Here is a 14,681-nt window from a genome sequence, read left to right as displayed (position 1 = left end):
AACGTACTTTGGTGCAAAAGTGCAAATCAATCCCAAAACAACAGCAAAGGACCTTGTGAAGATGCTGGAGGAAACGGGTACAAAAGTATCTATATCCATAGTAAAACAAGTCCTATATCGACATAACCTGAAAGGCCGCTCCTCAAGAAAGAAGCCACTGCTCCAAAACCGCCATTAAAAAGACAGACTATGGTTTGCAACTCAACTGCACATGGGGACAAAGATCATACTTTCTGGAGAAATGTCCTCTGGTCTGATTAAACAAAAATAGAACTGTTTGGCCATAATGACCATCGTTGTGTTTGGAGGAAAAGAGGAGATGCTTGCAAGCCGAAGAACACCATCCCAACCGTGAAGCACGGGGGTGGCAGCATCATGTAGTGGGGATGTTTTTCTGCAGGAGGGACTGGTGCATTTCACACAATAGATGGCATTGTGAGGTAGCAAAATGATGTGGATATATTGAAGCAATATCTCAAGACATCAGTCAGGAAGATAAATCTTGGTTGCAAATGGGTCTTCCAAATGGACAATAACCCCAAGCATACTTCCAAAGTTGTGGCAAAATGGCTTAAGGACAACAAAGTCAAGGTATTGGAGTGGCCATCACAAAGCCCTGACCTCAATCCCATATAAAATGTGTGGGCACAACTGAAAAAGCGTGTGCGAGCGAGGAGGCTTACAAACCTGACTCAATTACACCAGCTCTGTCACGAGGAATGGGCCAGAATTCCCTCAACTTATTGTGGAAAGCTTGTGGAAGGCTACCTGAAACGTTTGACCCAAGTTAAACAATTTAAAGGCAATGCTACCAAATATTAATTGAGTGTATGTAAACTTCTGACCCACTGGGAATGTGATGAAAGAAATAAAAGCTGAAATGAATAGTCTCTACTATTATTCTGACATTTCACATTCTTTAAATAAATTGGTGATCCTAACTGACCTAAAACTGGGAATTTTTACTGCTATTAAATGTCAGGAATTGTGAAAAACTGAGTTTAAATGTATTTGGCTAAGGTGTAAACTTCCTACTTCAGCTGTATTTCATTCTGATTTCAAGGTTGGTCTAATATGGCTACCTCTTGACTGAATAAGCTACAATAGGTCTGAAGGTCATTATGTCATTATGCATTACGACCTCATATGAACAACAGTCCTCTGAGGTTATCCCCTCCCCATCACCCGACGCCTCTGGCTAAGCAGCTGTAGTCTGTAGCTGTAGGGTAAGTGTAATGGAGTGGCAGGTAGCCTAGCGATTAAGAGCATTGGGACAATAACTGAAAGGTTGCTGGTTTGAATCCACGAGCCATCTAGGTGAAAAAATCTGTCTATGTGCCCATGAGCAAGGCACTTGGCCCTAATTGCTCTTGATACCAGTGTCAGCTAAATGACTAAAATGTATATTGAACTTGTACATCATGCATTGTATTACACCCTTTAAAGCCTAGAGGCCAATATGGTAAAACCGTATTATTCATCATAGAGATTATGGAATGGGATATAACTATTAAAATCATCACCATTCTGTCTGCCTGCCTGTCTGTGTAATAGCTGTAGGCTAATGAAAGTTCAACATCATGCATTGTCTATTAGCCTTCACACCCTCACTAAATCACCACTGTCTGTCTGTCTGTCTGTCTGTCTGTTGTCTGCCTCTGTAAAAACGGAGAGGAACCGCCCTACACCGCCACTGTAAAGTGATTCTCGCTGTACCTGCTGCGCCTACCGACCGCTCACTCGTTTCTCCACATGCGCACAGCGGCACCACTCTCATTCTCACTGCAGACTTTCCGTTCAGTTGCAGCCAACTGTTCGCCACTGTCGCACAGGCGCCGCCAAACAAATATTTTTTAGGATCAAAATAGGCTTTCAAGCGGCTCAACGCCCAACAATTCGCTACATTGTAGCAAGCAGGCAGCGAGATAAGAAGATACATCAATTTATCGATACAGTGTAACGTTATTTTATCTCTCGCTTCAGAACCAGTCTCGATACAACGCCGGAACGACAAATCTCAAACATGAAGAAATGTTCGGCGTGGTCGCTCTTTCTCGTGGTTTCGCTGCTAACTGTGAAAGGTAAGCGTTTTGCCCAACCCCTCTCTCAATTCAATTCAAAGGCCTCTCTTTCTCTTTCTTCTTTGTTGCTGTTCACGCCATTGCCGAGTTCATCAGTTTTTTGTTTCCTCGGTCTATTGTGTGTGTTTTAGCGGTATTCCTTTATTCTACACCGAATAACGGTACACTTCCGGCAAGCAAGCCGCTGCATCGATTAAAATGGATACCTATTACGTCTACATAACAACACGTCGCGGTAATACATATGTTTTAACTTAACTACCGAACCCAGTCATACCAATAAGTAGCCCACATGTGTCACGTTTGAACCTAGTCATATTGACCAGCCAGTCTGGTTGCGAACTGATCTACCACATGTTCGATTCCACAATTTAAATGGATATCTTTCTATCACACATTTAGCCTACTGATGTGAATTCTAATGATACCAGACGAAACTTTATATATAGAAGTGTGGGACAAAAAAAACGTTGTCCGAGAGGCTAATGTCTATGCAGTCTAGTCACATATCAGTGCAGGTAGATTATTTGTACATTTCAGCAGACGAGCGATTTTACAGTAGTGACTGCATCCATTTTCATACTTTCGTTCATAGTAGTCCCCCATGGGAATCGAACCCACAACCCTGGCGTCGCAAGTGAGCTACCAACTGAGCCACACAGGACCAGACTATTAGGACATCATGGTAGCAGAGATTCATCCTATAGCAGAGACAGATATTATAATTATGATTTGATAAAGGATTGGTGTTATTTTAGGATTATATACATGTATTTAAACGGGTAAAGTAATCTTTGTTTATCACAAATGATCAGCATGAATTAAAGAGATATGCAAATAAGCTAGACTACTGATGATAATTGTCTCTAAATAATTTACAGCCTATGGTTTTAATTTGTTGTGGCTCACTTAGACTATACGCATAAGAGAGTATGGTTGTGATTGACTGAATGGTGAGATTGAGGTTTGGTTCAGTGAGTCGAGAGTCTTTCTTTCTTTCTCTTCAAAGGATCACTCTTTCGTTCTCTCTATCATGGCAAGCGCAGGTTCAAACCTCCAGGGTGCCCGTTTCCTCCCTTCACACACACACACACCGAGCGTGTCATTGTAAGACAATGAGGACATGTTGAGTCCCTATTCTGTTATTCTGTTTTGTTCACATTATTACTCCTTCAATGACGTGAAAGCATGTTTAAAGTTCAGTCTGTCGGCCCTGACACCCCCCATAGATTAGTGCATACTTGCCAAATTTTAGCTGGAGGGGTTTGGATTTTGAAATGAGGGAATGGAGGAGAGAGGGAGGGAATGGAGGAGAGAGGGAGGGGGAGGAAAAGAGGGAGAGAGGGAGGATGAAAAGGAGGGGAGAGAGGGATGAAAGGAGGGGAAGATATGGATGGAAAAGGAGGGTGAGGAAAGGGGGGAGGGGGGAAAGGAGGGGAAGATAGGGATGGAAAGGGGGAGGGGGGAAAGGAGGGGAAGATAGGGATGGAAAGGGGGAGGGGGGAAAGGAGGGGAAGATAGGGATTGGAAAGGGGGGAGGGGGGAAAGGAGGGGAAGATAGGGATGGAAAAGGAGGGGGAAGAGGGAAAGGAGGAAAAAGGAAGGGGGGAGGAAAAGTAAGGGGAGAGAGGCAAAGGAGAGGGAGAGAGATGAAAGGAGGGGAGGAAAAGGACTGGGAGGAAAGGTGGGGGGAGAGGGAGGAAAAGAGGGGAAGATAGGGATGGAAAAGGAGGGGAAGATAGGGATGGAAAAGGAGAGGGAGGGGAAGATAGGGATGGAAAAGGAGGGGGAGAGCGGGATGAAGGAGGGGGGGGAGGGAGGGAAAGGAGGGGGAGAGAGGGAGGAGAGAGAGGGATGAATAGAGGGGGGGGGCAGGGAGGAAACATTTGTAGAGAAAGGGAGGGAGGGGGATGAAAAGAAGGGGGAGAGGTTGATAAACGGAGGGGGGAAAGGAGGGAGGATCCAAGGGAGGGAGAGGGAGGGGAAGATATGGATGGAAAAGGAGGGTGAGGAAAGGGGGGGAAAGGAGGGGAAGATAGGGATGGAAAAGGAGGGGGATGAAGGAGGGAGGAGAGGAAAGGGAGGGAGGAAAGGAGGAAAAAGGAAGGGGGGAGGAAAAGTAAGGGGAGAGAGGCAAAGGAGAGGGAGAGAGATGAAAGGAGGGGGAGGAAAGGTGGGGGGAGAGGGAAGAAAAGAGGGGAAGATAGGGATGGAAAAGGAGGGGGAGAGGGAGGGGAAGATAGGGATGGAAAAGGAGGGGGAGAGCGGGATGAAGGAGGGGGAGGAGAAAAGGGAGGGGAGAGAGGGGGAGGGAAAGGAGGGGGAGAGAGAGGGATGAAAAGGAGGGGGAGAGAGAGGGATGAAAAGGAGGGGGAGAGAGGGATGAAAAGGAGGGGGAAAGAGGGCAGAAAAGAAGGGGGGAGGAGGGGAGCGAGGGATGGTAAAGGAAGGGGGGCGAGGGAGGGAAGAAGAGGGGTGAAGCATCAGCTGCAGTCTTTTCTTTGGGAAAGGGGATGAGGGGTGTGTGTGTGTGCAGCATGCAAGCTTTTGGGTTATATTACACCCTGCCACACCCTTAATGAAGTGTAATGAGATCAGTCCCCAGTCATTGAACAGAGGAATGTGATTATTCATTCTCTTTGATACACAGCAGCTGAGGATCCATGCAGGAGCCCTCTATACAGTCTCTATAGAGATGACTGTTCATATTGGGAATTCAATATTGACATGATGAGTTGTATCTAGCTAATTTACTCCTTTGGTGTAGAAATTCATGAGTTAAAAGTAAGATCTGTACATGTGGAAAAGGGAAACATCACTCACTGGTGATCAGAAGTCACATGGTTGGTTCTGGGGCCATCATGTGACAGAGAGACAAAGGGCTGTTTCCCCTATATTCTGTAGGGGAGGGAAGGAGCGAAGATACATGGGGGCAGGCTGGGTGCATGGGGGCGGGCTGGGTGCATGGGGGCGGGCTGGGTGCATGGGGCCGGGCTCGGTGCATGGGGCCGGGCTGGGTGCATGGGGCCGGGCTCGGTGCATGGGGCCGGGCTGGGTGCATGGTGCCGGGCTGGGTGCATGGTGCCGGGCTGGGTGCATGGGGGTGGGCTGGGTGCATGGTGCCGGGCTGGGTGCATGGGGGCGGGCTGGGTGCATGGGGCCGGGCTGGGTGCATGGGGCCGGGCTGGGTGCATGGGGCCGGGCTGGGTGCATGGTGCCGGGCTGGGTGCATGGGGGCGGGCTGGGTGCATGGGGGTGGGCTGGGTGCATGGGGACAGGCTGCATAGCAATAGTTATACCAGGCGAAATAAAGCAATCGTAATATCAATAATGATAGCAGAATATCAATAATAATAACATTATAGTGAAGCTTCATTGACCAGGGTGTGGTGGTGGTGGCCTGCAACACCTTCACAACACAGCCATGTCTCACAGGGGGTTTGGACGGGACAGGAGTGTGTATCTGTGTGTGTGTGTGTGTGTACATGATCTAACTTGTATGCGCCTGTGAGTGTGTGTGTGTGTGTACATGATCTAGCTTCTATGCGCCTGTGTGTGTGTGTGTGTGTGTGTGTGTGTGTTAGAAGGAGCTGTGACTAGGGGCCGTGGCTGTCATGACATTTCATCAGCTGGTGATTGTCAAGCAGATAACTGTCGGTCGGTAATTAACCATTAATTAACATAAAGGCATTTACCATTTCCTGGCTTCCACACAGCCACTGATGCAGATCTAAATCCATGTAATATAGCCTACACCTTCCCAATAAATACATGTAATATAGCCTACACCATCCCAATAAATCCATGTCATATAGCCTACACCATCCCAATAAATCCATGTCATATAGCCTACACCTTCCCAATAAATCCATGTCATATAGCCTACACCTTCCCAATAAATCCATGTAATATAGCCTACACCTTCCCAATAAATCCATGTAATATAGCCTACACCTTCCCAATAAATCCATGTAATATAGCCTACACCATCCCAATAAATCCATGTAATATAGCCTACACCATCCCAATAAATCCATGTAATATAGCCTACACCTTCCCAATAAATCCATGTAATATAGCCTACACCATCCCAATAAATCCATGTAATATAGCCTACACCATCCCAATAAATCCATGTAATATACCCTACACCATCACAATAAATCCATGTCATATAGCCTACACCATCCCAATAAATCCATGTAATATACCCTACACCATCACAATAAATCCATGTCATATAGCCTACACCATCCCAATAAATCCATGTAATATAGCCTACACCATCCCAATAAATCCATGTCATATAGCCTACACCTTCCCAATAAATCCATGTCATATAGCCTACACCTTCCCAATAAATCCATGTCATATAGCCTACACCATCCCAATAAATCCATGTAATATAGCCTACACCATCCCAATAAATCCATGTAATATAGCCTACACCTTCCCAATAAATCCATGTAATATAGCCTACACCATCCCAATAAATCCATGTCATATAGCCTACACCATCCCAATAAATCCATGTCATATAGCCTACACCATCCCAATAAATCCATGTAATATAGCCTACACCATCCCAATAAATCCATGTCATATAGCCTACACCTTCCCAATAAATCCATGTAATATAGCCTACACCATCCCAATAAATCCATGTCATATAGCCTACACCATCCCAATAAATCCATGTCATATAGCCTACACCATCCCAATAAATCCATGTCATATAGCCTACACCATCCCAATAAATCCATGTCATATAGCCTACACCATCCCAATAAATCCATGTCATATAGCCTACACCTTCCCAATAAATCCATGTCATATAGCCTACACCTTCCCAATAAATCCATGTCATATAGCCTACACCATCCCAATAAATCCATGTTTTTACTTCCGGCGCCGACAGAGATGGCCGCCACGCTTCGCGTCCCTTGGAAACTATGCAGTTTTTTGTTTTTTTTACGTGTTATTTCTTACATTGGTACCCCAGGTCATCTTAGGTTTCATTACATACAGTCGAGAAGAACTACTGAATATAAGAGCAGCGTCAACTCACCATCAGTACAATCAAGAATATGACTTTCGCGCAGCGGATCCTGTGTTCTGCCTTTCACCCAGGACAACGGAATGGATCCCAGCCAGCGACCCCAAAAAACGACTTAGAAAAAGGGGAAAACGAAGCGGTCTTCTGGTCAGACTCCGGAGACGGGCACATCGTGCACCACTCCCTTGCATTCTCCTCGCCAATGTCCAGTCTCTTGACAACAAGGTTGATGAAATCCGAGCAAGGGTAGCATTCCAGAGGGACATCAGAGACTGTAACGTTCTTTGCTTCACGGAAACATGGCTCACTGGAGAGACGCTATCGGAGGCGGTGCAGCCAGCGGGTTTCTCCACGCATCGCGCCGACAGAAACAAACATCTTCTGGTAAGAAGAGGGGCGGGGGCGTATGCTTTATGGTTAACGTGACGTGGTGTGGCCAAAACAACATACAGGAACTCAAGTCCTTCTGTTCACCTGATTTAGAATTCCTCACAATCAAATGTAGACCGCATTATCTACCAAGGGAATTCTCTTCGATTATAATCACAGCCGTGTATATTCCCCCCCCAAGCAGACACATCGATGGCTCTGAACGAACTTTATTTGACTCTTTGCAAACTGGAATCCATATATCCGGAAGCTGCATTCATTGTAGCTGGGGATTTTAACAAGGCTAATCTGAAAACAAGACTCCCTAAATTTTATCAGCATATCGATTGCGCAACCAGGGCGGGAAAAACCTTGGATCATTGCTTCCAACTTCCGCGACGCATATAAGGCCCTGCCCCGCCCTCCTTTCGGAAAAGCTGACCACGACTCCATTTTGTTGATCCCTGCCTACAGACAGAATTTATAATTTATATAGCTAATAGATTGGACATTGGTTGGATGTATCTACAGACATTGCATCCTGCTGATAAATACAACAGCATGCCTATGTGTTTTTTGTTTCTTGTTGCTACCCTCTGATAAAAAAAAATCAGTCACATTTGTGCAATTTTCACTAGTATCCCAGTCCATCACGTGGACTGGGACATGTTTCGTATTTCGTCAGATAACAATATTGACGAATACGCTGATTCGGTGTGCGAGTTCATTAGAACGTGCGTTGAAGATGTCGTTCCCATAGCAACGATTAAAACATTCCCAAACCAGAAACCGTGGATTGATGGCAGCATTCGCATGAAACTGAAAGCGCGAACCACTGCTTTTAATCAGGGCAAGGTGACTGGAAACATGACCGAATACAAACAGTGTAACTATTCCCTCCGCAAGGCAATCAAACAAGCTAAGCGTCAGTATAGAGACAAAGTAGAATCTCAATTCAACGGCTCAGACACAAGAGGTATGTGGCAGGGTCTACAGTCAATCACGGATTACAAAAAGAGAACCAGCACCGTCACGGACCAGGATGTCTTGCTCCCAGGCAGACTAAATAACTTTTTTGCCCGCTTTGAGGACAATACTGTGCCACTGACACAGCCCGCAACTAAAACATGCGGACTCTCCTTCACTGCAGCCGACGTGAGGAAAACATTTTAATGTGTCAACCCTCGCAAGGCTGCAGGCCCAGACGGCATCCCCAGCCGCGTCCTCAGAGCATGCGCAGACCAGCTGGCTGGTGTGTTTACGGACATATTCAATCAATCCCTATCCCAGTCTGTTGTTCCCACATGCTTCAAGAGGGCCACCATTGTTCCTGTTCCCAAGAAAGCTAAGGTAACTGAGCTAAACGACTACCGCCCCGTAGCACTCACTTCCGTCATCATGAAGTGCTTTGAGAGACTAGTCAAGGACCATATCACCTCCACCCTACCTGACACCCTAGACCCACTCCAATTTGCTTACCGCCCAAATAGGTCCACAGACGATGCTATCTCAACCACACTGCACACTGCCCTAACCCATCTGGACAAGAGGAATACCTATGTGAGAATGCTGTTCATCGACTACAGCTCGGCATTCAACCCCATAGTACCCTCCAAGCTCGTCATCAAGCTCGAGACCCTGGGTCTCGACCCCGCCCTGTGCAACTGGGTACTGGACTTCCTGACGGGCCGCCCCCAGGTGGTGAGGGTAGGCAACAACATCTCCCCCCCGCTGATCCTCAACACTGGGTCCCCACAAGGGTGCGTTCTGAGCCCTCTCCTGTACTCCCTGTTCACCCACGACTGCGTGGCCACGCACGCCTCCAACTCAATCATCAAGTTTGCGGACGACACAACAGTGGTAGGCTTGATTACCAACAACGACGAGACGGCCTACAGGGAGGAGGTGAGGGCCCTCGGAGTGTGGTGTCAGGAAAATAACCTCACACTCAACGTCAACAAAACTAAGGAGATGATTGTGGACTTCAGGAAACAGCAGAGGGAACACCCCCCTATCCACATCGATGGAACAGTAGTGGAGAGGGTAGCAAGTTTTAAGTTCCTCGGCATACACATCACAGACAAACTGAATTGGTCCACTCACACAGACAGCATTGTGAAGAAGGCGCAGCAGCGCCTCTTCAACCTCAGGAGGCTGAAGAAATTTGGCTTGTCCCAAAAGCACAAACTTCTACAGATGCACAATCGAGAGCATCCTGTCGGGCTGTATCACCGCCTGGTACGGCAACTGCTCCGCCCTCAACCGTAAGGCTCTCCAGAGGGTAGTGAGGTCTGCACAACGCATCACCGGGGGCAAACTACCTGCCCTCCAGGACACCTACACCACCCGATGTCACAGGAAGGCCATAAAGATCATCAAGGACATCAACCACCCGAGCCACTGCCTGTTCACCCCGCTATCATCCAGAAGGCGAGGTCAGTACAGGTGCATCAAAGCTGGGACCGAGAGACTGAAAAACAGCTTCTATCTCAAGGCCATCAGACTGTTAAACAGCCACCACTAACATTGAGTGGCTGCTGCCAACACACTGACACTGACTCAACTCCAGCCACTTTAATAATGGGAATTGATGGGAAATGATGTAAATATATCACTAGCCACTTTAAACAATGCTACCTTATATAATGTTACTTACCCTACATTATTCATCTCATATGCGTACGTATATACTGTACTCTATATCATTGACTGTATTCTTATGTAATACATGTATCACTAGCCACTTTAACTATGCCACTTTGTTTACATACTCATCTCATATGTATATACTGGACTCGATACCATCTACTGCAGGGGTGTCAAAGTCAAATGGACGGAGGGCCAAATAAAAAAATCAGCTACAAGACGAGGGCCGGACTGTTCGAATGTTCATTGAAAATTTTTTAAATGACGCATATAGTCTAGTGAACCTAATTGAACCTACTGAAAACCTAACAAATATATTACAATATGATCAGATAAATAAAGCAATATTTTCTTATGGCTCTGTCAGTAATCTTTAATTTTCAACAGACACAAAAGACAAATTTCCTTTATATAAATATCCCCATAACATGAACATTAAATGAAAGAAACCGGTATTCAAGGCACCATCAGTAGACTATATTTTCTATTTTAGCAAAAGTGGGCTAAATTTACTTCAAAGAAAAAACAATAATAGCAATTTTCTATCATCCACTCAACTGAAATATTTTTAAAATATAATTGGATTGAAATACAAAAAAATAAAGTGCAAAAATCTATTAATCAAAAACAACACTTTGTTTAAGGAGAAGTAACATGCAGTGAAAACAAATATTAAATTTTAACTTTTAAACTTGAACTGAGTAAAAACTCTAAATATGTGATTGCACAGTAATGTTCACTTGTTTGAGGTTGAGGGTGATACTTGGTGGTGTCCCATCTTTTCCACAAGTTCATCAATGTTCGGGGTAAGGCTCTGAGCTGAAGAAATCCTCAGAATTGAGTGGAGGTGTTCAGCAGTAAGTCGACTTCTGTGTGATGTTTTGTTCAGGTTCATCAAAGAAAACAGTTGTTCACACAGGTATGTGCTGCCAAACATAGACAACGTTTGAGCAGCCTGGATGCGCAGCTGGGGCATTGTGCCGGGGAGGAAACGGGCGAACTCCGCAGCACCCACTGCCGCATATTTTGCCCTCAGTGCATCATTGCATTGGAGGTCAATCAACTCCATTTGGAGGTTTGGTGGTGAGCTTTCCACGTCAACAGCAAATGGGTTACCGAGCAGTTCCAACCTGCTTTTTTGTGCTTCAAAGTCAGCAAATCGGCGTCGAAAGTCAGCGGCAAGCATACCTATTTTATCAGCCAACTGTGTGCTCGGGAACGCACTGGTAGAGAGCTTCTCTTTCATGGTCTGGCAGCTGGGAAAGTGGCTCAAATTTTCTTTCCGCATCTGCGTCTCCCACAGAGTCAGTTTGGTTTTAAATGCCTTCACTGTACTGTACATATCAGAGATGACACGATCCCGACCCTGCAGCTGCAAGTTTATTGCATTCAGATGACTCGTAATGTCACACAGAAAAGCCATTTCACACAGAAACATTTCGTCTCGGAGTTGTGTTGTGTCTTTCCCTTTGCTGTCCAAGAACAGACAAATCTCCTCACGAAGCTCGAAACATCTTTGAAGCACCTTTCCCTGGCTTAGCCATCGCACCTCTGTGTGATAAGGCAAATCACCATGCTCCGTTTCTAACTCCGTCAGAAATGCCTTGAACTGGCGGTGATTCAAACCTTTGGCTCTGATAAAGTTAACTGTGCGCGTGATGATGCTCATTACATGCTCCATTTTCAAGGCTTTACCGCACAACGCTTCCTGGTGTATGATACAATGATAAGCTGTCAGCTCACCTGTCGCGTTTTCCTCTTGCATCTTTTCCCGTATCTTCGCCACCAGTCCGCTCCTGTGTCCACACATCGCAGGTGCTCCGTCGGTTGTCAAACCCACGAGTTTTTCCCAAGGCAGCTCCATCTCATTTACACATCTTGACACCTCTTCATACAAATCATGCCCCGTAGTTGTGCCATGCATAGGACGTAAAGCCAAAAACTCCTCTGTCACGCTTAGGTTGGAGTCCACTCCGCGGATGAAAATTGACAACTGGGCAATGTCAGAAATGTCGGTGCTCTCATCCACAGCCAAGGAATATGCAATAAAATCTTTTCCCTTTTTCACAAGCTGCTCTTTTAGATTGATGGACAACTGGTCTACTCTCTCGGCAATGGTGTTTCTGCTCAGACTCACATTTAAAAAGAGTTGCCTTTTTTCTGGGCAAACTTCGTCACAAACTTTAATCATGCAGTTTTTGATGAAATCCCCCTCCGTAAATGGCCGGGCTGATTTAGCGATCTCTTCTGCCAAAATAAAACTGGCCTTGACAGCAGCCTGGCCTTGTGATTTGGCTTTTTTGAACAGAGCCTGTCGAGATTTGAGGCCTCGTTTTAATTCCTCTGCCTTTTGTAGCCTTTGTTCCATGTCCATATTCTTGTTTTTGTCCGCGTGTTTCGTTTCATAATGTCGTCTCAGATTATACTCTTTCAGTACCGCCACACTTTCTCCACACAGAAGACACACAGGTTTTCCAGCTACCTTCGTGAACATATACTCCGACTCCCACCTTGTTTGAAACCCCCGGTTCTCAGTATCCACCTTCCGTTTTGCCATTTTTGATGGGTATCTGAAAGTTAATTTTACTGTGATGCTGACGACTGCTGTGCCAATAAATATTGAAATGAAGCAGCCTACTGCTCGGTGCGTCACCTTTGCATTGTGGGAAATGTAGTATTGGTGCGTGTAAAAGATCTGCGGGCTGCCGGCTTGCTGCGGGCCGGTTCTAATAATAAATCAAGATCATCCCAGGGGCCGTAAAAAACCTTCTTGCGGGCCGGATGTGGCCCGCGGGCCTTGACTCTGACATATGTGATCTACTGTATCTTGCCTATGCTGCTCTGTACCATCACTCATTCATATATCCTTATGTACATATTCTTTATCCCCTTACACTGTGTACAAGACAGTAGTTTTGGAATTGTTAGTTAGATTACTTGTTATTACTGCATTGTCGGAACTAGAAGCACAAGCATTTAGCTACACTCGCATTAACATCTGCTAACCATGTTTATGTGACAAATAAAATTTGATTTGATTTTGATTTGATAATGATAATGAGAGTATGCAGGTGTTATCTACATAATGATAATGAGAGTATGCAGGTGTTATCTACATAATGAGAGTATGCATGTGTTATCTACATAATGATAATGAGAGTATGCAGGTGTTATCTACATAATGATAATGAGAGTATGCAGGTGTTATCTACATAATGATAATGAGAGTATGCAGGTGTTATCTACATAATGAGAGTATGCAGGTGTTATCTACATAATGATAATGAGAGTATGCAGGTGTTATCTACATAATGAGAGTATGCAGGTGTTATCTACATAATGATAATGAGAGTATGCAGGTGTTATCTACATAATGATAATGAGAGTATGCAGGTGTTATCTACATAATGATAATGAGAGTATGCAGGTGTTATCTACATAATGATAATGAGAGTATGCAGGTGTTATCTACATAATGATAATGAGAGTATGCAGGTGTTATCTACATAATGAGAGTATGCAGGTGTTATCTACATAATGATAATGAGAGTATGCAGGTGTTATCTACATAATGATAATGAGAGTATGCAGGTGTTATCTACATAATGATAATGAGAGTATGCAGGTGTTATCTACATAATGAGAGTATGCAGGTGTTATCTACATAATGATAATGAGAGTATGCAGGTGTTATCTACATAATGATAATGAGAGTATGCAGGTGTTATCTACATAATGATAATGAGAGTATGCAGGTGTTATCTACATAATGATAATGAGAGTATGCAGGTGTTATCTACATAATGAGAGTATGCAGGTGTTATCTACATAATGAGAGTATGCAGGTGTTATCTACATAATGAGAGTATGCAGGTGTTATCTACATAATGATAATGAGAGTATGCATGTGTTATCTACATAATGATAATGAGAGTATGCAGGTGTTATCTACATAATGAGAGTATGCAGGTGTTATCTACATAATGATAATGAGAGTATGCAGGTGTTATCTACATAATGATAATGAGAGTATGCAGGTGTTATCTACATAATGATAATGAGAGTATGCAGGTGTTATCTACATAATGATAATGAGAGTATGCAGGTTTTATCTACATAATGATAAGGCTGAATTATTTCATTGGAGGGAAAAATACCCCTTATAGGTCTTTAGATTCATGATTATCACTGATTGTGAGGAGAAACTTGAAAAAGAGACGTGTTGCTGTAAGGACACAATATCTCTTCTGTTCCATGTGTTTGAGGAATGCAAGGAGTCTTTGTTGCCATCGAGATATGACAGAAACCACTGCATTCGTCACTACACTGGAACGTTGATCATGGAAAGGAATGAAGAAGGGTTGATTGGCAGCAGACCTATGGCCATATGGTTCCATTGTGTCAGGCTCGGCTACAGCATTTGACATGATTTCAAATAGTATTTGAACCCAGGTCTGGTTGACCGCACTGAAAATCGAAGAGCTGTGCATAACGTTACTGCACAGCTGTTTGATAAACGGATGCTCCAT

General features: G+C 44.7%; 1 protein-coding gene across 6 annotated transcripts in view; it reads left to right on the top strand.

The window, feature by feature from the left end:
* The first annotated feature begins 1,702 nt into the window (after positions 1 to 1,702).
* LOC110531444 (CD99 antigen-like protein 2) overlaps positions 1,703 to 14,681 on the top strand; it is a 39,898-nt gene continuing 26,919 nt past the window's right edge. For 2 of the 6 annotated variants that reach the window (XM_036987317.1, XM_036987313.1), the window contains exon 1: positions 1,705 to 2,081. In XM_036987317.1, the coding sequence (XP_036843212.1) occupies positions 2,024 to 2,081 (58 nt within the window). In that variant the 5' untranslated portion in view covers positions 1,705 to 2,023. Of the gene's footprint in view, positions 2,082 to 14,681 lie in introns of all 6 variants that reach the window. The other 4 variants (XM_036987316.1, XM_036987315.1, XM_036987314.1 and 1 more) reach the window with 3 other exon arrangements.

Source organism: Oncorhynchus mykiss, chromosome 9 (genome assembly GCF_013265735.2).
Source record: "Oncorhynchus mykiss isolate Arlee chromosome 9, USDA_OmykA_1.1, whole genome shotgun sequence".
Classification (NCBI taxonomy): domain Eukaryota; kingdom Metazoa; phylum Chordata; class Actinopteri; order Salmoniformes; family Salmonidae; genus Oncorhynchus; species Oncorhynchus mykiss.
Note: the sequence above shows the minus strand (reverse complement) of the source record. Positions and strands in the feature narration are given on the sequence as shown.